This window comes from Anolis sagrei, chromosome 2 (assembly GCF_037176765.1).
Source record: "Anolis sagrei isolate rAnoSag1 chromosome 2, rAnoSag1.mat, whole genome shotgun sequence".
NCBI classification, from domain to species: domain Eukaryota; kingdom Metazoa; phylum Chordata; class Lepidosauria; order Squamata; family Dactyloidae; genus Anolis; species Anolis sagrei.
The window spans coordinates 273,676,402-273,701,840 of record NC_090022.1 but is presented as its reverse complement, the minus strand read 5'-3'; the positions used below and the strand labels follow the sequence as shown (position 1 = coordinate 273,701,840).

The window sequence follows — 25,439 nt, the reverse complement described above, 5'->3', positions numbered from 1 at the left end:
TACTATGCAATCCTGGGAGTTATAGTTTTCTAAGGTCCACACCCTTCTCAGTGGGGCAGCCAAGAGTGGGGGAGAGAGAGAGCCTCACTGCTTTCTCCTCCCTCCCTCCCTCCCAGTTTTCAACAATGAGCAAGGAGCAGGATGGGGGGCAAGGCCATGAGATTTCAACAATGTAAGAATGCTGATATGCTATTGACACTTTGTGTGCATTCACACAGACATGCTTGTACAGACAAACGGCTGAACTTGCACTTCATATGAACAAGCCTAGCCCTCTTCCCCAAGCAAAGAGCAGTTATGAAAGTTTTGCATCCATATTTTATTGGTCGGCACTTGTCTTGTTACCCAAACACCACAAACAGTGACTATTGCTAACTATTTTGTTTATTCCAAGCCAACTTCACCCATGGAATTCTGAAGCTGGCTTGTGTAAACACCACAGTGAAAATCAGGGGTAAGTCAACAGGTAGAACCATTGCTCCTGGCCATGACAGAAACTAAATCCCCAGGCCTTAGGGAAACCAGCATTAGACCATGGCCTATTGTGATGATTCAATGTAGATATTACATGATGAAATTTGTGCTGTACATTGAAGTACAAAAGATTATTTGACTGGATAGAATTCATGTAACCAGTCCAAAATTTCAACTATTGTGAAAATACAAAAGACTTCATAGGTGATGACGAATTTCCAGGATTCATCACAGGTGCAGGCTGCACAGCTTTGCAAAAATTCCAGCACTAGGTTCAAAGTTCATTAGAGCAGAGAGAAAAAAGGAAAAAAAATGTAAGTACATTGCAGAAACTCGGGCAGTTACTTTGCAAATGCTTCATGTTAGTCAAATAAAGTGGAAGTATGGCTCAAATGGAGCTCCTGTCCACATTGTTTTGAAACATCAGGTAATTACAATGAAGCTTGTGGCAGAGTTTCATTTTTCCGTCTTCGTCCAAAAACACTCCTTATTTCCCTTCCAGGAGGAATCATCTTCATATACCTCCTGCAATCAAGAAGTATAATGGATGAGAATTACTGGAGAACTACTTACACAAAAGTAGTGAGACATACAAAGTTTTCTGGGAACAAAAGAATAGTAATAAGAAGTATCTGAAATGGCATTTTAGGGATCTTCCCTCTTTCCCTTCTGCTCATTCAGCAGGGTCCCATATTATAGCACTGATTTTCAGAATTCTGCAAATATGACTATGGATAGAGGCTGGGACCACACTGAAGACTCTCCAAGCAGAAGTATCAATTGAAATCTTTCAGTTGATAGTTCTGCTGGGTGACTTTCAATTTTAGCTTTCAGACTGGGGGGAGGGGGAGAGGACGTTGGAATACCGTACTTACATATACGTAGCAGAGGGTTGTGGGGTGTCATATGTCCAGTTTTTTCTCAAGGAACTGTTACTCCATCATTGTGAGAAATCTGATAGGGGAATACTCTGATTCCCATGGTTCTGCTCACACAGGGTTACTATAAAATGCAAACATCCCAGATGCTTTCCTGCCTATCAGCACACGTTCCACCTTTTTATCAAAGTAGCCCTCAAAGCCAGGGAGGGAGGGAAACTCCAGGTGTATCCTGACACACTGCCACAGCCCTCGAAGGTAGGAAAGGAAGCTAAAATCAATTTGCACCTTCACTTCAATGCATCTGTTTCATTCTCTCTTGGTTGGATGCAAGTGGTGGCCAACAGATCACAAGGACTCTCTGCTTGCACTTGGAGTCTATTACCAGGGTGCCTGCCCCACTGGCTGGGTAGACGGGAAGCATAGTGTGAACTGGGCAAGCAACCAGATCTTTGCAACACCCAAACTAAAGATAGCAGTTACAACTTGAGAAGGGAGACAGGAGACCCATGGATAAGCAGGAGCAGCACCCATGCAGCCCACCCCCGGGAAGGGGGGGGACATCAAGTCTGGGGCAGCTGGATCCAATTGTGCATTTCCCTCCCTTCCCAGCTATGAGGGTGGAAAGGGTACTGATAACTAGAGTAACATCTGGAAGTCCTCCTCCTTTCCCTCTTCTCTGTTGTATTTCCTCATTTCACTGAGGAAAAACTCAGTGTGTCCTGGACATACAGTATAACCAGCCCTCTTTCCCCAAAGGCAGAAGTGGGAAGCTGGCAGGGAAAAAAAGATTTGAGTATTTCAATTTTTGGATTTCCAGATAAGAAGGCCTCAGTCAATACTTACATTCAATCCTATGTCATATCACAGCTTCTTAAATTGTGGCTCCTGACCCTAAATGGGGTCCCCTTAGCTCAATGTTGGGGTCATGAAAAAATTGGCAACAATAAAATGCCACATAGAATTTTACTCAAATCTGTTAGCAACAATGTGCAGTATTTACACATTGCAGAAAATGCTTCGGCTGTACTTCACAAAAAGGAAAATTATTCTGTTTAGCAAGCCTTGTAAATGCTAGCTTATTTTCAGTAAATGTTTGATTTTTAAACTATTTTATATGCCAATATACCAAGGTCATGCATTAGGTGGAAAGGGGTCATGGGTGGGAAATGTTTAAGAAGCCCTGTGTCATATGATCTCAGGACAGCATGCAACAAGTGTAACTAATTTAAATAATATATAACAGTAAAAAATACCGAAACAGACCAAAGTGAATCAAACAATTCAACAAGTCAAAAAAGAGCATTAAAATCAGTAAAAAAAATTAAACAATTCAAAATTGCAAATCACTTACACCTGATTAACAGCATTTGTATCTGCATAAACCCACATCAGGATTCTGGTCAATGTATTGCTATTTTTAGAAAGTACAGAAACATGTGGCAAACACATGTGTCTATTTATATACAGCTCTATTGAACATGTGTTTGCTGAACTTGTTTTTAGTGGATTAAACTCCTAGCATCGCCTCAAGAAACATTTCCCTCTTCTGCAAATTGCCCTAGAAAACTGACCTGGTACAAACATCACTGACTGTCCTTTCGTTTGAAAACAAGCGGACTGAGACACACGTACCTTTTTCCAGATAGGCACGGTTGCTTTCAAAGTATTGATACAATACTGGACGGCCTCGAGAGATTCTGTTCTGTGAGGGGAAGAGATTGCTACCATCACACTTGCTTCACTAATGGGGACCGAACTACAGAGAAAAGTGGGAAAGTGGCATTAGGTTGCTGCTTTTATCCATATTAGCTTAATCTTGAGAGAACAAAATAAATGTTCTTTTAGCTAACCACTCCACAGATATACAAAGGCAGAGAGGTCACGTTCTGAGAACGTTAAATTATATAGAAGCTGCATGTCTCCCTGTTATTCTTTGCAAAAGTACAATTCAACAGCAAAACAAATTAAGAGAAACTAGAGACCGCGATTACGTGCAACAACAAGAACATCAACAACTTGATTGGATAATAATAAGATCAGACCTGGGCAATTGGTGTCCCCAGCTCAGAATGTGTCAACAAAGGTAGCACAGAAAAAGGCCTCCAAGTAACTAAGTAGTAGTTGTTTGTGACATCTATGCTCACGGAACATTAAATACACTCTAGGTTTTAGTCTGAACTTCAAAGCAAGGCACTACATACACATTATCCTCAAAACAGATTCAGGACCTTAAATAACTCAATTAAAATGGAGCAAATAATCTACCCACTGATATGGAAGCTACCTGTTACTTCTTCTATTTGTATATGGATGTGTTTTACTGAATTTGATTCTTGTTCCATTCCTTAGTTAAGAGCTCTGAGCAAGCTGCCACATGGTAAGCCAAGAAATGAATACTGCTTAGATCTTCTGACAACTCCAGCTTAGTTACTAGGCATGTGCACGAAATTCGTTCCTACCATTTCTTTCATGTCTTCCGTTTCTTCAGAAGCATGAAAATCTGCTCAACACAAACGCCTGCTCTCATGTGCATCCGAACTTGCATCCTTGCCTTGGAGAGTGCATGTGTGGCAGGGCGTGTAGGCAAGCAGGCCTGGAGATCAGCTGCAGGCACACTCTGGGCCTGCCTGCACGCCCTGCCACACGCACTCTTGGAGAGTGTGATGGGGCATGTGTGCTGGGGACATGCAGGCAGGCCTGGAGCTCAGCTGCAGGTGCGCTCTGAGTCTGCCTGCATGCCCCGCCATACATGCACTCTCAGAAAGTGTACAGGGCATGCAGGCAGGCAGGCCCTGAGTGTGCCTGCAGCTGAGCACATCTTACTCTAGAGTGCTGGCAGGCATGCTCTCTCTTTTCAGGAGAGTGCCTATGTGGCGGGGTGTGCAGGTGGGCTTACAAAGCGTGCATGCCTGCCAGTGCCACAGCCGAGTGCCTCTTACTTTAAGAGTAGAAACAGCAGGTGCAAGGTAAGAAGAATGCATGCAGCAAAGGGGAGCCAGTGATTGGGAAGCCCCCCCCCCCCCAAAATGGCCCGATTTTCAGGCCCTGAAATGAAAGAACAGAAAACAACCATCCCAATTTCAGAAGGCTTACAAAAAATGGATCAGGGGCCCCAACGAAAGCTGGGACATGAAATGGGACAAGGTTTCCCTCAAATGCACAAGTCTATTAATTACTCTATCTAAGCATCAAATGAAATGAGCAAAACTTGTATCAAACAATGAAATCAGCAGCCTGCCCTGCTCCCCTCATATTCTTTTCCTCAGGGTTAAATCCTTCATCTCAGCTTTGTGGCCTGCACAGCTTCTTCATGTAAGTACTTCCACCCATTCTCTTGAACAACAGAGCCTTTCAAAACCTTACCTCCCTCCCTAATTCTCTACTAGTATTTCACATGAACAATTGTAATCATGTGCCAACTATTTCTCATCTCCAGTTAAACCTAGATATCGAAGAGACTGTATTCACTACACTTAATCTATCCCCTCCCCTCACCATACACACACACACACACACACACACGCCTCAAATGGGACTTTCTCAGGCAGGCAGTAATCATGTATCTACATTAAGTCCATGTTTATCTTCTAATATATAGTAAAAAACTGAAGTACATTAAGTGCAAAGTAAGTAGGTGAACATGCTGTGAGACACAGGCCTTTTTGCCTCTTGGAGGGAATGCTTCTGCAAAAAAAATAGTGATCTAGTATGATCCTTTCATTCTTCCTTGTATGAAGAAGATGCTTATTTAACTCTTGAAATAGCCGATTTAATACATACTTGGGTAACGTGGGAAAATACTCTAAAAACAGGTTGACTTTAGAAGCTCAGCAGATCAGCCCCTGTTAGTACTTGGATGGAGATAATTAATGAATACCAGATGCAGTAGGCTATATTTCAGGGGAAGGAATTAGCAAAACTGCCTCTAAGATCCTATGAAATTCATGATGTCATCAGAGGTCAATAGTGGTTTGAAGGCACATGCACACATATAATTTTATTATTATTATTAATAATAATAATAACAACAACAACAACAACAATATGTTATTCACCTCTCCTTGTGGCTCGAGGTAGGCTAAAACATGGTTTAAACAAATAATCCAACACCACTAAAAAGCATATATTAAAACACACACTGACACCGATAGCAATAAAATGCAGTTTAAAATTGATTTGGTAGGCCTCCCAGAAGAAATAGGTCTTCAGTTGAGTCTTGAATTCTGACAGCTGATTTAGCTGTCAGAGCTCTTCTGGCAGGTCATTCTGTGGTCTTGTGGCAGCCGATTAAAAGGTCCTCTGGGTGACAGTTGCTACTCAGGTTTTAGCTTTACTGGAGTAGACGCCTCCCAGAAGAACTCAGTGGATTATACAAAAGAAGGACTTCCCATGGGCAATGATGAAAAGGAAGCTATTCCAGAATGTCCCTGGAAGCATTTCCAGTTGGAAAAACAACCAACTGGAAATGCTTCCAGGGACATTCTGGAATAACTTCCCAAATTCTAGGAAAGATCTTTGCCTAAGACCCTGGAAAGTTGCTGCAGGTCAGAGTTGGCAATATAAGGATAGTATAACAAGCTGCTAACAAGCCACTAGTATAGTTTCCTACATTCCTTCATCCCAACAAAGGGAACTATCTGGGTTTTAAAAAATCTAAATCTGAAATCACACCCTGTCCAAAAACAAAGCAGGATATTGGTCACACATACCCCAGTCTATGATGTATTGCTATATGTTTCACGGAAGGCCATTTCAACCTAATATCTGCACATATTTTCTTTAATTCCGCTTCTGCCATGGGTGCATATGCTTCATAATCTAACTGTATCACCTTTCTCCCTTCGAAATTGTTTCTGGTGGTGCCTGAAATGGAAGAACATGTTCAATTTGCACATATGACATATGAAAAGATGAGACTGAAGTGTATGATTTTAAGCTGTTTATCAGCAGGCAAGTTATAAGTAGTTCTTAGATAAAGATTCTCAGATGAGGACTCGTAAGTGATTGGGGAGGAACAACTGCTTTATGATTAAACATATGTTCCGAGGGAAGGATAGAACTAAATCTAGTCTAACCCCCTGCCCTGCACTTTTGAAAGTGTTTCCAAACTCCAAAACAGGAGAATATAATTATTATGAGGGAAGTGGGTTGATAATGGGGACCAAAGAACATGTCCTTGGGCCACATGTAGAATATGAGACTCCTATTTTTGCCCCTTGACTTCCCTCAGTCTTCCCCAGGCAATTGTGACATGTATGATCCCAGAGCCAACCCACCTTTAATTTTAAAGCAACTATTCTCATATTTGCAATTTAGAAAAGGACAACTGTAATAAATGCTTCTCCCTTGTTCCACTCAATCCTCTTATAGACTACATCTTTCTGTCTGCCACTGTTTACATTTCTATAGGACAATTTAAATATTCATTAGTTTTACTCTTATACAAAGAGATTCAAACTATATGAATAAACTCTACCTATAAATAAAGACACAGCCCCGCAACAAGGAGAAATCACCAGTGCTGATATTTCATCTGCTGAGAGCTTCTCACAGTTCAGTTTAATTATGTCCTTGGGCTCATCCTCATTTTCATTCATGATGCCCCTAGAAACAATAAACAATATAATTATTACTACACTTAATGAGATTGTTTTCTAGATGACAGGGGATTGAACAGTGTATGATCAATCAATCATATACAACCACCAACACGTTCATTTCATGAATATGGCATACATTTTTAAGAAAATGTTCAGATCAGTTTGACAAGACATGCCATGTCATATTCCAATGGTTGGGAGAAAGGAACAGAGCAGCCAGCCTCTGGGAGCAGCAATGCTCCCTCACCTTTCTTTCCCAGCCAAGGCTCCTGGCGAAGAGCAAGGGATGCTAGCAACAGGCCTCCAGCTTGGCTGGGGAGGAACGATGAGGGGCTTAAAGCCAGTCTCTCTTGCTCTTCCTCCACAGTCACAACTGGCGGTGAAGGAAGAAGGAGCCTGTTCCCAGCCTCCCTCTCCTTTCAACTTGGCTTGGGAGAAAAGGCAACAGAGCTAGTTGATAGCCCCTAGAAAGTGGTTACCTCACCCCTTGTTCCTAGCCCCCCTTTCCCTGGTTGTCTATGCCTCTGTTCAGAATATTTCACCTCACTTTCTGTTCCTGTAACAACTGGCTTTTGAAAATTTTGTATTCTCATGGAAACAATAACAGGAAAACACAGATTATGTAAAGGTAAAAGTTTCCCCTTGACATTAAGTCCAGTCGTATCTGACTCTGGGGGTTGGTGTTAATCTCCATTTCTAAGCCTAAGAGCCAGCACTGTCCATAGACACCTCCAAGGTCATGTGGTCGACATGACTGCATGGAGCGCCACCACCTTCCCGCCAGAGTGGTACCTATTGATCTTATCACATTTGCATGTTTTTAAACAGTTAGGTTGGCAGAAACTGGGGCTAACAGCGGTAGCTCATGCCATTCCTCGGATTTAAACCTGCTACCTTTCAGTCAACAAGTTCAGCAGCTTAGTGGTTTAATACACTGTGTCACCGGGATTAAACCTAAAAAAATGGCTCTAGTTACTACTGAAAAAAGTACCCATTCCAACTTACATACCGATTCAACTTAAGAATGAACCTACAGAACCTATCCTGCATGTAACCTGGGGACTGCCTGTACAGAGATATCCTGGAGATGTGAGCCAAGTTTAAATACAAAATTCATAGATGTTTCATATACATCTTATACACATAGCTTCGAGATAATTTTACACACAGTATTTTTAATTATGTTGTGTATAACACAAAGTTTGTATATATTGAATACAAAAGGATGGTAAACCTGCACAGTCTACAATATCTGTTTTCTATCCAAATACTAACCAGAAATGATCCTGCTTAGCTTTCTAGGTGGCACCTACAAGGTAGCACCTGTACCAATATTCTACTACGATGATATATATGTCAACACAATTAATGTTTCAGAAAAAACCATGATGTACCTGAGGATGCCTTTTCAAGGTCTAACCTCCACTAATAGGAGGAATAATTGCAACTTCGTCCCCAGAGCGAAGGTCTAGCAGCTGTTCTCCAAGAAGCACATACTCCTGCCGGACAGCAAAAACCACTTGGTCCTGTATAGCAGCAAGACTAAAGGAACAGCATTAGGATATAGATTAACAATTATTACTAGAAGCTAAAAGGACTGATGCTATCTTTTTTGGACATATCATGAGTTGTCATGGCTCTCTGCAGAAGTCAAGTGGGAGGCAGTAAGAAATAGGGAAGTACAGACAATTTGATTCAATAAAGGAAACCACATAAATGCATAGAATCATAGAGTTAGAAGAAACCTTCTGGGCCATCCAGTCCAACCCCCTGCCAAGAAGCAGGGAAATCACATACAAAGCAGATCTTTCAAACACATGAGTTCCTGGAGATCTCTCATTCACATATGTCAATGCTGACTTGACAGCAAACAACAATAAGGAAAGTGTCATTTAATTATGCCTCTTTATAAACATGTTATGAGCTCATCTTTTACCATCCAGCTGAAGCAAGGAGACACTTCACAAGCTATCTCAAAGAGCTTTAGCTCCAGGACACCCCCACCTCAGATGAATATCAAAATCCAGGGATACTCAGGTCCCATTATATGCAATGATGGTGATGATAATAATAATAATAATAATAATAATAATAATAATAATAATAATAATTTAATTTGACCAGTCATATGACCATATCAAAATACAACACGAATGAAAGGCAAGGCAAAAAGGAGAGGACAGCAGCTGACCTATTTACAATCAGAATCTTATTTTCCTGGTTCTTCTTTCAGGAAATGTGCTCTTTTCTTGTTAGCTTTCAGAATAAAAAGGCTTACTCTGATTATGGTGGACCTTTCCTGTCCTTGCAAGAGGAATGTCAGAAGATCATGCAATGACATCTCTTTATATAAAACGGTGAACAATTCAAATGAATGTCGGAGTCAGCCTGACGATCTTTAAAATGGTGAGACGCTACCGCAAAGTATGCTTAGACATTGACACAGTGTTTGGTGCATGGAAAAATCAAGGATGCTTTTGGGTAATTTCAAAAATATTTTGAGTCATGTTTGGTTGAATTCATCTATGCAGAACCCATGGATATGGAGGGCCAACTCTACTTGGAACTACATAATCGGCTGCCCAACGCCACACATACATCTACAGGTTTAGAGATGGGGAAGTGTTACATGTCTGAAAAGAGGCTCGTGGCTTACAAAGAAATACAGGAGAACTATCTCCTTAGCAAGACAGAAAGAGGTTTTGCAGAAAAGTATTTTTTTTTTTTTACAAAAGAGATTAAATTGATCTAATCTCTTCAGAGCAGACAATTTTAACCAATTCCAAGCCAAAAATGATCAGTTCAAAAAAAAAAAAAGATCCAGGTATCAAGGGCTTTGGAGGTTCTTTTGCAGAACTTGGGAGTCACAAAACAAGGTTGAAGTGAGGTGGCATTTAGGTAGCCAGAGGACCATACATCTCCCACTTCTCCAAACAGGCACACACAAACATATGAACATAGGATTGAAAGCGGGGACAACCTCAAACCACTGGCACAGCACATGGGGTCACTTCCTCTCTGACAGTATAGAAGCAACTGATACAGCTCCTTTGGTGTGGCTAGAGAAGAAAAAGGCTACCTGGATTGATGGGGGGAGGGAAGAGACTTAGGCCATGGTGGGAGGATTCTAGAGGTCACAAAAAGGGTTGAGGTGCCTCAGATGATGCACAGGCAACACTTTGTATGTCTTGACACTAATAAGAGACTCTGGCATAAGAGCCAAGCATGGGTTTGAGAGTTGAACTAGGACTTTGGGAAGCCAAAATTTGAATCTCTGTTCAGCCATGAAAATGCACTGAGTGACCAGAGTCACACTCGCAGCTTAAGATGAAGTCAATGACAAATCTCCTTTACAAATCTTGCTGTGACTGGGTTCCCTTTAATCAGAAGCAACTTGATGGTAAATAACAACAAGCATTATATTAAGGCTGCAATCCCACAGCAGAGTACCTTGGATGCTTTTTCACAATTTCTTCCCACAGTTGCAGTGATGTAATGTGTTGGGGCACTGAAATGGTTTCGGTGCGGACACCGGCAAGCTCAGCACTTCTTGCAAAGTACAACACTTCCACCTGTATTTTAAAAAATGCCAGTTAGAACAATATTAAAATTAATTGTTTGTATAACATATGTCAGACTTGAGTTCACAGAGGAAAATGGTTTTTCTGCTTCATCCCGAATTAATTCGCTTTCACTGGAGGCACTGATTAGACGTCTCCGGTAAAAGTCAGACAGGCCCTGCATTTTGGGTCCTGTCTGGCTGGGCCTCTAGGTAGCAAAGGTAGAAGCACTTAACAACATACATATTTACTCAGAAGTAAGTCCCATTCTGTTTCACAGCTCACCATAAAATCAACAAGGCTGAAAGGAATAGATTGAGCTGGAGGTTTTTTTTAAAGGAAATCAAAGATAAAGTCAGCTTTATCCAAAATGACACCTTCCAGATGTGTTGAACTACTTGACTACTAAAGTTATACTACTAGTACAGCAGCAGCAACAACCTTCCTGGGGTTCTGAGATAAAGGTTGGGATGTTGTTTTGCTAAAATAATACTTAATAAAATAAAATAGATAATAACAATATTTAACAGATAAATATACATTTGGCATTTGCAAGTAAGACAAGTACAAATATACAGGCAGCCCCCAAGGTAGGAACAAAATAGGTTCTGTAGGTTTGTTCTAAATTGAATTTGTTTATAAGTTGGAAGACTTACCTATTTAAGTATAACTCCAACCACACACACACACACACACACACACATGTTATGGGTAGCCTTGAGAAGGGTTAGGACCCTGTGGCATTTGTTTTGCTGACTGTGGTCCTGTTCAGAAAATTTCACCTTACTTTCTGTCCTTGTGAGAATTGGATTGTGAAAAAATTGGCTTGTTATGGAAACAAGTCTTGGTGATAAGGCTTCGGTGGAGACACCTTTTCCCCATGATGACTGTTCCAGTAGTGAATTTCCATTCAGATGGGTAGATTTCTCACTTTTCTGTTGTCTCACCTCCTTTCTTAACTATGAGTCATTTGTAAGTCATATGTTTGTAACTTGGGGACTGCCTGTACAATTATTGATTAACAAATTAGATGCATTCTTGGACATTACTTCTTTAACAGAAAATCTGGTACCAGCAGCAGAACTAATATGGGATGAGCTCCTACACCATAAAAAAGAAAAAATGCCTTCAACAGGTGTCAGCAAACCTTTTACCAAAACTAACAATATGCTCATATGAAATAAAACAATTAGGCCTCACTACCTCTGAGGATGCTTGCCATAGATGCAGGCAAAACGTCAGGAGAGATTGCCATATAGCCCGAAAAAATCTACAACAACCCAATCAGGCCTGGCAAGACTTGCCTAAGTACACAAATACATTTTGAAAACTTGAAAGCTTCTTTTAAAATGCGTCTAGGAGTGCACTCGCCTTTCACCACCCTCCATTTTTCGTAAGATTTCCATTTTGGGGCCAAGCCTATAGTTGTATGCTTTTTAAAATATATTACCGTCATTAATCTCAATATGGTTTGAAACTATTTTGCTATTGTAAATTATATCTGTTTTGCTTCAGTTTTTTCCGCCCAAGAAAACACAAATCAGCAGAGCCCTTGGCAAGGAATCGGAGTTGCAAATCAAGATTGATAAGGAGTTAGTCAGAAGACACCTAAATGAGTTCAGACCTACAAAGACAGCCAGATGAACTGCATCCCAGAACATAGAAGGAACTTGCTGACATACTGGCAGAACCACTTCCATCATTTTTGAGAAATCTTGCAGAACAGGTTAAGTGCCAGACCCGAGCAAACATTGCTCCTTTCATCACAAAAAAAAGCTCAAAATGATGATCCAGGAAACTACAGAACAGTCAGCCTGACCTCAATACTAGGAAAAATTTTGAACGGATTATACAGAAGTCTGTTTACAAGTCAGCTCATTGCAGTTCAGTGATTAGTAAGACCTAGCTAGGGTTTGTCAAAAAAATACTGCCAAACTAACCATACACACACACAAAAACACACACACACACATGGGGGGGGGGGGGTGGAGGCTTGCTAGTTTATTAGATGCTGGATATACAAGTACCATTTATCTGAATCTTAGCAGAGCATAACAAATTACCTTGTCTGTTTCCTGAGGAATCTGTATAACGACCAAGTAACAACAGTAAGAACTGACCATGGAACAACAGACTGGTTCAAGATTGGGAAAGGCGTACAGCAGCGTTGTATACTCTCACCCAACCTATTCAATTAGTACGCAGAACACATCATGCAATCTGTGGGACTTGATGAATGCAAGGCTGGGGTTAAAATTTCCGGAAGAAACATTAACAACCTTAGATATGCAGAAGATACCACTTTGATGGCCGAAAGCAAGGAGGAGCTGAGGAGTCTTCTAATCAAGGTGAAAGAAGAAAGTGCAAAAGCTGGGTTGCAGTTAAACATCACAAAAACCAAGATTCTGGCAACCAGACTGATTGATTACTGGGAAATAGAGGGAGAAAACGTGGAGGCAGTGACAGACTTTGTATTTCTAGGCGTGATGATTACTGCAGACGCATACTGCAGCCAGGAAATCAGAAGGCGTTTACTTCTTGGGAGGAGAGCAATGACCAATCTTGATAAGATAGTGAAGAGTAGAGACATCACACTGGCAATGAAGATCTGTACAGTTAAAGCAATGGTATTCCCCGTAGTCACCTACAGATGTGAGAGCTGGACCATAAGGAAGGCTGAGCAAAGGAAGATAGGTGCTTTTGAACTGTGGTATTAGAGAAAAATTCTGAGAGTGCCTCAGACTGCAAGAAGATCAAACCAGTCCATACTCCAGGAAATAAAGCCTGACTGCTCATTACAGGGAAGGATATTAGAGGCAAAGATGTAGTACTTTGGCCACATATGAGAAGACAGGAAAGCTTAGAGAAGACAATGATGATTGGGGAAATGGAAGGAAAAAGGAAGAGGGGCCGACCAAGGGCAAGATGGATGGGTGGCGTCCTTGAAATGACTGGCTTGACTCTGAAGGACCTGGGGGTGGTGACGGCCAACAGGGAGCTCTGGTGTGGGCTGGTCCATGAGGTCACGAAGAGTCGGAAGCGACTAAACAAATAAACAACAACAAGCAGAGCATTTTATAAGCTTCCCCATCATTCTTTGATTAGTAACTGTTTAAAATATTGAGCAGATGGAAACATCAATAGATGGATCCATAATTGGTTAGAATATCATGCTCAAAAGTTGTCACCAACTCTCTTTGGCAGAGAAGGCTAAAGACTCACAGAAATACAACTGCCATCATTTAGAGTTGTGGCAGTTCAAGAGCTATCAAACTGTATTAATTCTATAGTGGAGATGCAACTTTCTACCAGGATAACTAGCAAATTCAGATTAGCTTCCTTCAGACAGGGCTCAATTGTGTTAGATATCACATGAAACCAATTTTGTAATAGAAGAACCTATGCCTCTGAAGACATGTGACATGCTTACTGCCTAATAACAGACCTGCATTGAAAAAAAAGTACTTTGAACATTGTAGCTGTTTTAAATGTGTTTATTTATAGATGCTAAATTTGAAGGGAAAAGGGAAAATGTAGCAGTGGAGTACTTTCCCACATTGGATATATTTTATCCATCCAGTTGCAACTTAAGTTCTGATTAGTGTGCTGATGTTCAAGAATGATTTCGTTTATCGCTTTTGAACAGATGTGTGTGTTTCATATCAGCAAACTGAAGTCTTTTGAAAGTCTATAAAATATAATCTAGGTATGGGCAAACCCAGCCCTGGGGGCCAGATGCGGCCCCTTGGGCTCTTTTCTTAGGCCCTCCTCTCTCACAACATCCTATTCCTCCTTCCTTCTCTCTTTTCTTCCCTCCCTCCCTTCCTTTACCTCCCTCTCTCTCGTCCTTTCGTCCTTCCTTCCTTCCCCCTTTCCTCCCTCCATTTCCTCTTTCTCCTTCCTTCCTTCTGTCTTTCCCCTCCCTCCCTCTATTTACTTCCACCATTCCTTCCACCCTTCTCTTACTCCCTTTCTTCCTTCCTTCCCTTTTTCCTCCCTCCATTCCCTTTCTTTCTCCTTCCTTTCTTCTCTCTTTCCCCTCCCTCTATTTACTTTCACCCTTCCTTCCAAGGTTTCCCCTTGGCATTAAGTCTAGTTGTGTTCAGCTTATTGTTCAGCTGTGATTGTGCTTATTGTAATCTTATATTGCTATGTTTTCATTTGTTTTATGTAATTGCATTATTATTGCTCACTATTTGCGTTTTCGGTTTTATTTTATGTAACTGTTGTTTTGGGCTTGGCCTCACGTAAACCGCACCGAGATCCCATTGGGGAGATGGTGGCGGGGTACAAATAAAGATTATTATTATTATTATTATTATTATTATTATTATTATTAGGCTCTGGAGGGTGATGCTCATCTCCATTTCTAAGCCAAAGAGCTGACGTTGTCCGTAGACACCTCCAAGGTCATGGAGTGTTGTTACCTTCCCACCAGAGTGGTATCTATTGATCTATTCACATTTGCATGTTTTCGAACTGCTAGGTTAGCAGAAGCTGGGGCTAACAGCAGGAGCTCACCCGGCTCCACAAATTCGAACCACCAACCTATACTTCTATTTTATATTTGAAAAGTTTTCTACTTTCTCTAGTAGCAAATGGTGTTTTTTATTTATTGCAGAAGCTGCTTTTGTGAATCCTGACTCACAAGATCCATGGAAAAATTAGCAAGAGAAGCTACTGTGGCACCACCTTCCCTCCAGGCCTCAAGCACAGGGGCTTATTCTGCTTCATGCTTAACCCAGCCTTGAGCACAAGTGCAAGTGAAAACCCATATGAGTGTATCTGCACTGCAGAATGAATACAGTTTGACACTTTTAACTTCCATGGCTCAATGTTATGCCATCCTGGGAGATGTTGTTTTACAAAGGCTTTAATCTTTCTATGTCCAAAAGTGCTGGGGTTTCACCAAAATCCAACTCCTGTGCATCCATCACACTGAACCATGGCGGTTAAAGTGGTGTCAAATGGTGCTCAGTCCACAGTTTTGACGACATGCTGGTGTCCCACTGCCATTTCATTTAGAGTGCATCTACACCAGGCATAAGCAAATTTCAACCTTCCAGGTGTTTTGGACTTCAACTCCCACAATTCCTAAAAATCTATCGGCTGTTAGGTATTGTGGAAGTTGAAGTCCAAAACACCTGGAGGGGGGGGGGGCAAAGTTTGCCTGTGCCTGATCTACACTATGAGATTCAGTTTGACCCCCACTTTTGCTGACATGGCTCAATGCTACGAAATCATGAGAGTTATAGTGATACGGGCTATCAAGCTTTCCATAGCACTTTTTTTTTGTGTGTCAGGAGCGACCTGAGAAACTGCAAGTCGCTCCTGTTCTGAGAGATTTGGCAGTCTGCAAGGACATTGTCCAGGGGATGCCCGGATGATTTGATGTTTTATCATCCTTCTGGGAGGCTTCTCTCATGTCCCTGCATGAGGAGCTGGAGCTGATAGAGGGAGCTCATCCACCTCCCCCCGGATTTGAACAAGCGACCTGTTGGTCTTCAGTCCTGCCAGCACAGGGGTTTAACCCACTGCACTACTGGGGACTGAGACATATTGACAGCTAAAGTGGGGAGGGGGACAAACTGCATTAATACTTCAGTGCAGATGCACCCTGGGACGGTGAAACTCGGGCCCCATTTTTACACTGTCTCATAATCCTATTTCTAGTTTGAAGTAGGTACATGGCAGTTGGATAAGAGTCTAAAATATCTGGGTTCAAACTGGATTATACCAGTTCATATAATAATGCAATATACTACTACTAATATATAATTATATATTTGTATTACATGTAATATTACTAATAATATTACAATATAATGGTATAGTAATATAGTAATATTTAATAGTGATATTGTACTATGCTAATAATATATTGTGTGTGTGTGTGTGTGTATGTATATATATATACATATATATATATATATATATATATATATATATCTTGTAAACTGCTCTGAGTCCCCTTAGGGGTGAGAAGGGCGGTATATAAGTAGCAGATAATCTGGGATCAGATACTGGATACTCAAGGTCACTTAGGCTGCATTTAGTGTTATGGAATTAAAGGAATTGTAGCTGTAGAGCAGGCATGGGCAAACTTGGGCCCTCCAAGCTGTTAGGAATTGTGGGAGTTGGAGTCCAAAACACCTGGAGGGCCCAAGTTTGCCCATGCCTGCTCTAGAAGGATTTGCCTCACCAAACTACAACTCCCATGATGCCACAGCACTGGGCTTTGGAGGTTTACAGTGGTGTCCAACTGCATTCACTCTACAGAGCAGACCCTTGTGATAGAAACCAGCATGCAATGCCTAAATATGCTTTTAGGGCCTTCAATACTGATCCTTCACCCACCCCCTTTTCCTCTCTTTCAGCCTGCAAAGGTGCAACGGGAGTTGTAGTTCTGCAAGGCCTATATAGCCTTTTCTGGATTGCATGTGGGTGCACCTAAAGGAAAGCCCTGCGTACCTCGCAGCTCATGGGCGCAGCAGCAGCAGCAGCCAGGATTGGCGACCCCAGGACTCCTTTTGCAGCCGAGGCCTCGCGTTGCGCATGCGCAGCTGTCCCCAAAGCAGTGCCTCCTCTTCCCTCCGCCCTTCCCAAAAGCTCCGCCTCCCTGGGCAGGCTTCTCCCAGGACAGCATAGCCTTGTGCAATCTATATCTACAGTGTGGAGTAAAAGTAGCTGGACCCTTTGCCTGAAGTGCAAGGGAATCCAGGGAGCTGGAGTGTGGTGAGGCCCTAGCACTCTCTGGCAGGGAAAAGTAGTGCCCAAACTGCATCTATTTTGCAGTGTAGAGAGGAAGTCGTGCTACCTCTCTATTCGGCCTTGGTTAGACCACACCTGGAATATTGTCTCCAATTCAGGGCACCATAATTGAAGAGAGAGATTGACAAGCTGGAATGTGCCCAGAGGAGAGCGACTAAAATGATCAAGTTACTGGAGAACACGTCCTATGAGGAGTGGCTTAAAGAGCTGGGCATGTTTAGCCTTAAGAAGAAAAGGCAGAAAGGAGACATGATAGCTATGTATGTGAGAGGAAGTAACAGGGAGGAGGGAGCAAGCTTGTTTTCTGCTGCCCTGGAGACTAGGATGCGTAACAATGGCTTCATACGACAAGAAAGAAGATTCCATCTGAACATTAGGAAGAATTTCCTAACTGTGAGAGCTGTTCAGCAGTGGAACTCTCTGCCCTGGAGTGTGGTAGAGGCTCCTTTTTTGAAAGCTTTTAAACAGAGGCTGGATAGCCATCTGTCAGGGGTGATTTGAATGCAATATTCCTGCTTCTTGGCAGGGGGTTGGACTGGATGGCCCATGAGGTCTCTTCCAACTCTATGATTCTATTATTCTATGATTCTGGAGGCAACCTAGGAGATCAAAGAGCCATGGGAACCCACTGGGGGACTTTGGGCAAAGCACCATAGACAGACACTGCCATACAAAGTCCAGATTACCTTCTTTGAACTGGATTATATAATTATTATTAATTGAAACACAACAAGTTGAGTACACAGCAAACAAGATTTATTTATTTTTTTTGTATTTGATCACACTTTAGACACTTCCTAAGTGTCTAGAACTATGTGATGTATCGGTGAATAATGCGTGCAGCTCCGAGTAGGGTGGCCTTTTGCAGCTGACAGATGTTAATATTGTCAGTGCCAATTGTTTTTAAGTGCAGGCCAAGGTCTTTACGCACTGCACCCAGGGACCACCTTTACTGGTTTGTGCCAGAGTCTGAAGTTGTTTTCCTTCCAGTTGCCCAACAGGTCCATGCCCTGGTTGCTCAGTAGTGGGTCCTGGTTCCTGTAGCCCATTTGTTGACGGGTGCCCAGGAGAAGATCCAACCAGTCCATACACCAGGAAATAATGCCACTGGAGGGAAGGATATTAGAGGCAAAGATGAAGTACTTTAGCCACATAATGAGAAGACAGGAAAGCTTGGAGAAGACAATGTTGCTGGGGAAAATGGAAGGAAAAATTAAGAGGGCTGACCAAGGGCAAGATGGATGGATGTTATCTTGAAGTGACTTTCTTGACCTTGAATGAGCTGGGGGTGGCCACGGTCGACAGGGAGCTCTGGCGTGGGTTGCTCCATAACGTCACAAAGTGTCGGAAGCGACTGAACAAATAAACAACAAAAGCCCTGGAGAAGTTTCAAACTACAGGAAAGGAGATTCCATCTGAACATTCCTGACTGTGAGAGCTGTTCAGCGGTGGAACTCTCTGCTACGGAGTGTGGTAGAGGCTCCTTCTTTGGAGGCTTTTAAGCAGAGGCTGGATGGCCATCTGTTGGGGTGCTTAGAATGTGATTTTCCTGCTTCTTGGCAGGGGGTTGGACTGGATGGCCCACGAAGTCTCTTCCAACTCTGTGATTCTGTTATTATAACCCGCGCTATCTCCCCTGAGGGACTTGGCGGTTTCCAAACAAAAGTGGCAAACATTCAGTGCCATAAAAAATAATGTAAACGAACCCAATCAAACAGTACACAAAACAACTTCAATAGAAACTTATAATAACAAGCAAAAAACAAAGTAATCAAATAAACATATTAAATAAACATAATACGTCTAATCAGGAACATTTATACCATAATAAAATCTAATTAACTAAAATGCTGAAAAGATTATAAAAGCTTGCAGTACTCGGATGGGTTAAAATCGACAGCAATCAGCATATATATATAAGACATAAAATCATCAATAAAATGAAACATAAATAGGCATTTTAAAACAATATACATTATTATGGTGTCTTGCCAGATCATATACGGCACTTTGCTCCACTTGATAAAGGTCAACCTTCCTGTCACTTCAGGCTAGATTTCTTCATTGAAGGGTTGCCTAAACAGGAAGGTATAGCAGTGAAGACATAAATGGCAATGAAGGCTCATATAATCCAGTTCAAAGCAGATAATCTGGATTATATGTGGCAGTATAGATCCAGCCTCAGGCCCCTTCCACACCACTATATAAAATCCCACAGTATCTGCTTTGAACTGGAATATGTGGCAATGTGGACTTGGATAATCCAGTTCAAAATAGATATTGTGGATTATCTGTCTTGATATTTTGGGTTATATGGCTGTGTGGAAGGGCTTTCAGTGTCAGAGGAAGCTTCCTATGAATAAAGTTTGCCAAGAATTTGTATAGATAGGGTCTCAGAGTGAGTTGAGTTTGCTCTCAGGCCCCATCTACAGTGCCATATAATCCAGTTTCTAAATCCAGATTATCTGATTTGGATAATATTTGATTATATTTGTCTACACTGCCATATAATCCCATTCAAAGCAGAGAATCTAGATTTTATATGGGGCCCTAGATTCAGAAACTGGATTATATGGCTGTTTCCAATTGACCAGCCATATATATTATTTTTATACATTATGCTCCAGAAGTGCATCTCATGCATCTTGAGGTTTTCTGCACCCTCAAAATCTCACACGTGGGTTGGATCTATACAGCCATATAATCCAGTTCAAAGCAGATAATCTGAATTCAGAAACTGGATTATATGGCAGTATAGATGGGACCATAAAAAAGTATAGCTTTTAAGATGAAAGAAAAGCAGGTGTAACGCAGAGCAATCATAGGTGTCCTTGGGTATGTCTAAACTATAAAATGACGGCAGTTTGGCACTGCTTTAACTGTCATGGCTCAATGCTATGAGATCATGAGAACTGTAGTTTTACAAACTCTTTAGTCTTCTCTTTCAAACTATAGATCTCATGATTCCAAAGCATTGGCCATGGCAGTTAAAGCAGTGTCAAACTGCATTCATTCTACAGTGTAGATGCACCCCTTGTTCAAATTTGCCAGATTTGCCAAATAGTCACTGTTGAATGTTTTTATGTTGAATGTTTTTGTATTGTGTAAATGCTATTTTAAATTGTAAGTCGCTCGGAGCACCTTGGTGGAGAGCGACTAATTAAGAAATAAAGTGAAGTGAAGTGAAGTGAAGTGAAGACTTGTTCCATGTTTGTAGTTTATTAATAAGCCACATATTGTCTGCTGCATTGCTATCCATGGCAAGAGAAATAAAAGATGAGTTCAGATGTTACTGAAAGTGTATATTACGTATGGATGTAAACCCATCTTACTGATTCAATTGTTTACCTTTGTCTGAGAATATAGTCTTGTCTATTCCTTTATTCATCTGCCCCTTGTCAATGCTTTAACAATGACGGTAGCAGGCCACTTGTTTATCAATTTTGACATTTACTGTTATATTGATTTCTTGCACAAGCTCCATTTGTGACTGACATTTTATGTACTGTCCACATTTTTATTTTTTATATACAGGTTTGTAATAAAGGGATAAAAGAACTGAGCATATGAAAGTGTTCAGATGAAAAGCTGGTGGAAGTACTGGCTTCTTAATAGCTTGTATTAACAGCATTTGCTGGAAGAGGCTTGCTCCATTTCTTACAAATGCTATCAGCTTTCTTAAAGTGCATTTACTAACTAGAAAACCAGAACTGCAGAACAATCCTTCAAGTGCCTCCAACATAATTTCCTTAAAAAATCATTTTTGCGTGAGGTATATTTTAACAATAATTTAATTTAATAATTTAATTTAATAATAATTTAACAATAATTTAATAAGTACATATTTTCTTTACCAATAATTTACCAATAATTTAATAAGTACAATCTGCAATCTGCTAGCTAATGACAGAGGTGAAGCTAATGATGTTGTTGCGTTCCTTCAAGTTGTTTCTGACGTATGGCAACCCTAAGGTGAATTTTTCAGAGGAGAAATTACCACTGCCTTCTTCTGAGGCAAGGGGAGTATAATTTATCCAATGGACTTTTGTGGCTGAGATGGGTCCAAACCCAGGTTTCCAATATCATGATCCAACCACCAAACCACTCAGCATTAAATCAAGTCTACAAAACCAGATGAATTGCATCCGAATGTAAAGAAAAAAAATTGTAGCTGCTTTCTCCAAGCATGTCTATCTTTTTTTTTTACATTCTTGAAAAAGAGATGGAGGACTCAGAGCAGGCAACTCTTACTAGCACCCAAGACAAATCTCCATATGTGCAGAGATAAACACACATAACCTGCTTTGAGTCGCCGTATGGTTGAGAAAAGTGGGCTATAAATGTTGTAAATAAATAAATAAATAAATAAATAGCTCTGAGGCGTCTTCACAGCAAAACATGACTTTGAATAAAATTAGTATAGCATTTCTGTCTTAGGCTAAAATTTAATACACAACCAATTGGCAACGAGCACTGTTGAACTCAAGGGAACACGGAGTAAATACAAACAGGATTACACTGTAATTCTTTCAAATGAGAAAACGTTTTGACAAAACCAAGATCAGGCTTTCGCAAAGTTTTTGTTTTGTTTTGCTTTGTTTTGTTTTTAACACAATCCAGAAAGCTTTGTCAGGACAGTCATGCTCTGTTAAAATGGTGTGATCTCTATCCAACTCCCTCAGGTTATATTAACTTTTGAGACCCTAGAATTAGAACTTTACTGTTTTGTGTTTTGATCTCCCAGACTGAGAATCTGAAGAGGTTAATTTTGTGGCAGTCAAGCGTGATCTCCCTATTTGAGAAAGACATGGATGATTAACTGCTGTTACAAATTGAACTCTGCTCAAGACATCATGTGCGGATAAATAACATTAGCCACTTGTAGCCATGAATAACCCCTTCTTTTAGCTGTTTCTTTAGCCTGCATAATCTTGGATCTATACATATGATATTAAAGCGGGAGATATTTGGCGGCAAAACAACTATTGGTTGGCAAAGCACAAGTCAGAAACCCTCCTATGGTCACTAACTGACCAGGGAAATAACTATCTTGGCATGCTTACTCTGTGCCTTTAATCAGAGTTTCATGTGCAGAAATCTAAACACATCTGCCTGCCAACGTCTGTATTATCAAGCTGATGCTAAACAAAGACGAGAAAAAGCAATCCTAAAATTGGCAATCTATCAAGTATGAGCATCAAGAACACAAAATGGCAAGTGACAATTCAACTGAAAAACACACACATATGCGTGTTGCCAGGAAAACCCAATGATAACGTTTATCTTGGGATCTCCATAAATCAGAAACAACTCAAAGGCACACAAAAACAACAACTCCTTGCATCTTGACAGGCAGTTTGTTGGTCAGGATGAGAGCTCTGAGATCTTGGCTCACACATGCAGTTTGTCTAAAAGTTACAGAGTCATGTCCATTGGACATGTGTCAGGGTGACTTTCCGCTAAGCCAAATTATTGAGGCCATCTCTAAACTAAATGTCAAGCAAGTCATCAACACATTACTTTCCTATGTTCAGTCTATATCCAGTTTTCTTTTCTCAGGAAATCAACAGATAGATTGTACTATGGTATTACAAAATGCAATGGGCAGTCAACTTTGGGCTTTTCCTGCATGGCAGGGGGTTGGATTAGATGGCCCATGTGGTCTCTTCCAATTCTGTGATCCCATGATTCTAACTTCTCTTCTTCTTGCAGCTTTTGTTTCTTTGTTAAGCATGTTCTAAAGGAACCAAAGCAAAAACATGTCTAAAATCCTTTATAATGCCAAACTATCTGTACTGTCACCATGTGGTGGTTAACTCTCCTAAAGTAGAAGTAGTGAGAATTGAAGTGAGATTCAGCTGTCATTTGATGGGTTTCTACATACAGAACTTCAGGTACCATTTCGTTCATTGCCTCTGTTAGGAAAACATCTGATCGGGTAAATGTCCTTACTCTTTCAGATTTGTAGTTTTGCAAGAGCAGCACGAATGTCATTCTGCTCTACCATTTACCTTACATACTCTTGCATATGTCTAGAAACTTTAGTCAAAAAGAAAAGTTTAACTTTCTGGGATTCTCATTTCAGTACAACTCTAAAGATATAGGATGTCTTCACCATTATAGATATTTTGCCTGATATTACATGAAACAGATATTCCTCAGGCAAAAGAACTGAAAATTAAAATCCGGATTATTACAATATTTTTGTACAAAATGGTGGTGCATCCACATTGGGAATGCTATGTAGAATTTTCATTGTCACGTCTCAGAAAGGATATTGCAGAGCTGGCAAAATGTTCATGGGACCAGAAAACCTCTCTTCAAAGAATAAGCTACTTCACTATAAGCTTTAGAATTGAGAATGCTAGAAAGTGAAGAAATAATGCTCAGCATTGAGAAAGCAGAGAAACTGTTTTCCTCCCTCTGTCCTAACAAAATAATCTGGGATCATGTTATTTCGAATCAAATTAAGAATAGAGAATGGATGGTGCTTTTTCATATAACACATAAGTATACCATGGAAATGCCACTAGATATGGTAATGTCCATCAACTACAACCACATCTATGCTGCTCTTTAATGCCTTAACTTGGGATGCATTAGCTTGGAGTGTCTGCATGATGCTCCAGGCTAATGTGGTTTACTCTAGAATAAACCTGGAAATCCATGTTTATTCCAGGTATGGGAGTATGGGGAGGCATCACCTGTTCTGATCCTACATCTCACTATACAATTAAGATACTATGAGTCCACGTCAACTGCTATGGTTCCATTCCATAGAACCCTAGGATTTGTAGTTTGATGTGGCAACAGGACTTTCTAGCTGAGAATTCTTAAAACTCCCCCTATAGCAAAAGAAGGACAATTGTGGAGTGTTAATGGACCCCTAGTCCTTTGATCCTTTTCAACTGACTTTATTTCAGTGTCTGATGAAGGTCTAAAAGCAAGCATCAGACAGGATGTGCTGGGAAGCCCAATATAACAATATGCTAGAGATTTTTATTGTGGCTGATTTTTATTTTTACCAGTGATTCACTTCCCATGAGCAATATATTAGAAAGGTGTTTGGGGCCCTAGAGGTTGTGTTGGCAATTATTCCAGTGGAATTGCTGTCTCACAAACTTTTATGAGACCGCTGTTTCATTTCTGCTTGGCTTTCCCCTCTAGCCTTCAACAAAAGCAAATGAATATAATTTTTTTTCAGAGTGAGTGAACAAAATGTTCAAGGTATGATAATAAGGACATTGTTATCCTGGAACATAAAGTTTTGACCTAGGAATTTAGGAGACATGTTTGTTTCAGAAGATGTATTTTCTTATAAAAGTCAAAAGCATATTAAGACTTATTCAAGTGATTAACAAATGATTCTTAATAAATAAATAAATTAGCAAAGTATTTCAGCTTTTGTCTGCTTTGCTTGATTAAAATAAAGGTGAGGTCATATTCATGGTAACAGCTTAAAGCACACCCTTCTGAACATTTTCCTCAGTAACTGGTAATGAGAGGCAGGGGTACATCTACATGGGCTAGAAAAAGCATTCATGATCTGCAGTGGTGTCTGTACTCCATGCCCCTAAGCTACCCCAGCAGCTGGATGGCATCCACGTGGCGCAGTGGAACCGGAACCAGTTGCTTTATTTATTGCTCTGGACTTTGTGGTGGGCAAGAAATAGTGATGTCTCTCAGCAACTTTAATGATGATACCCAGAGCAAAAGAGCAAAATGAGAGAGGGGAGGGGAAATCTATCCCTCCTTTCACCCTTCCTCTCTCCAATCACCTCATCACTCCAGCTAACTCCATTAGAGGCACTGAGGGACAAACACCAGTATTTTCATGGTTGGTGAGTACTGCAAAGCCCAGGACTACAGGGTGAGGTAGGTGTCACCCCCTGTCTCCAGGCTGCCTGTGCGCAGGGAAAGTGGGATGACAGTGTAAGCAGGAGCAGTAATTCCCTGAACAGGGAGCAACAGGCTGGATGGCCATCTGTCAGGGGTGATTTGAATGTAATATTCTTGCTTCTTGGCAGGGGGTTGGACTGGATGGTCCATGAGGTCTCTTCCAGCTCTTTGATTCTATGATCACAACTGTTTACATGGATCCAAAGTCACGCTTTGCTTTGTATTCTTAGGGGAAATTCAAAGCAACCTGCAAC

The 25,439-nt window shown here is 40.9% G+C and overlaps 2 protein-coding genes across 2 annotated transcripts; both read right to left on the bottom strand.

Annotated features, from left to right (window-relative positions):
• Positions 1–295: 295 nt before the first annotated feature.
• On the bottom strand, positions 296–6,952 carry LOC132766979 (molybdopterin synthase catalytic subunit-like). Its single transcript, XM_060761476.2, has 4 exons — positions 6,832–6,952; positions 6,065–6,218; positions 2,988–3,111; positions 296–999 (listed from the first exon to the last, which is right to left on the bottom strand). Exons 1-4 carry the CDS (start codon positions 6,950–6,952, stop codon positions 931–933), a joined length of 468 nt encoding a protein of 155 aa, XP_060617459.2. The 3' UTR covers positions 296–930.
• Positions 6,953–8,355: 1,403 nt separating this feature from the next.
• MOCS2 (molybdenum cofactor synthesis 2) lies at positions 8,356–17,104 on the bottom strand. The gene is made up of 3 exons (XM_060761477.2): positions 16,987–17,104; positions 10,406–10,527; positions 8,356–8,497 (listed from the first exon to the last, which is right to left on the bottom strand). Exons 1-3 carry the CDS (start codon positions 16,996–16,998, stop codon positions 8,371–8,373), a joined length of 261 nt encoding a protein of 86 aa, XP_060617460.2. The 5' UTR covers positions 16,999–17,104; the 3' UTR covers positions 8,356–8,370.
• Positions 17,105–25,439: the final 8,335 nt, after the last annotated feature.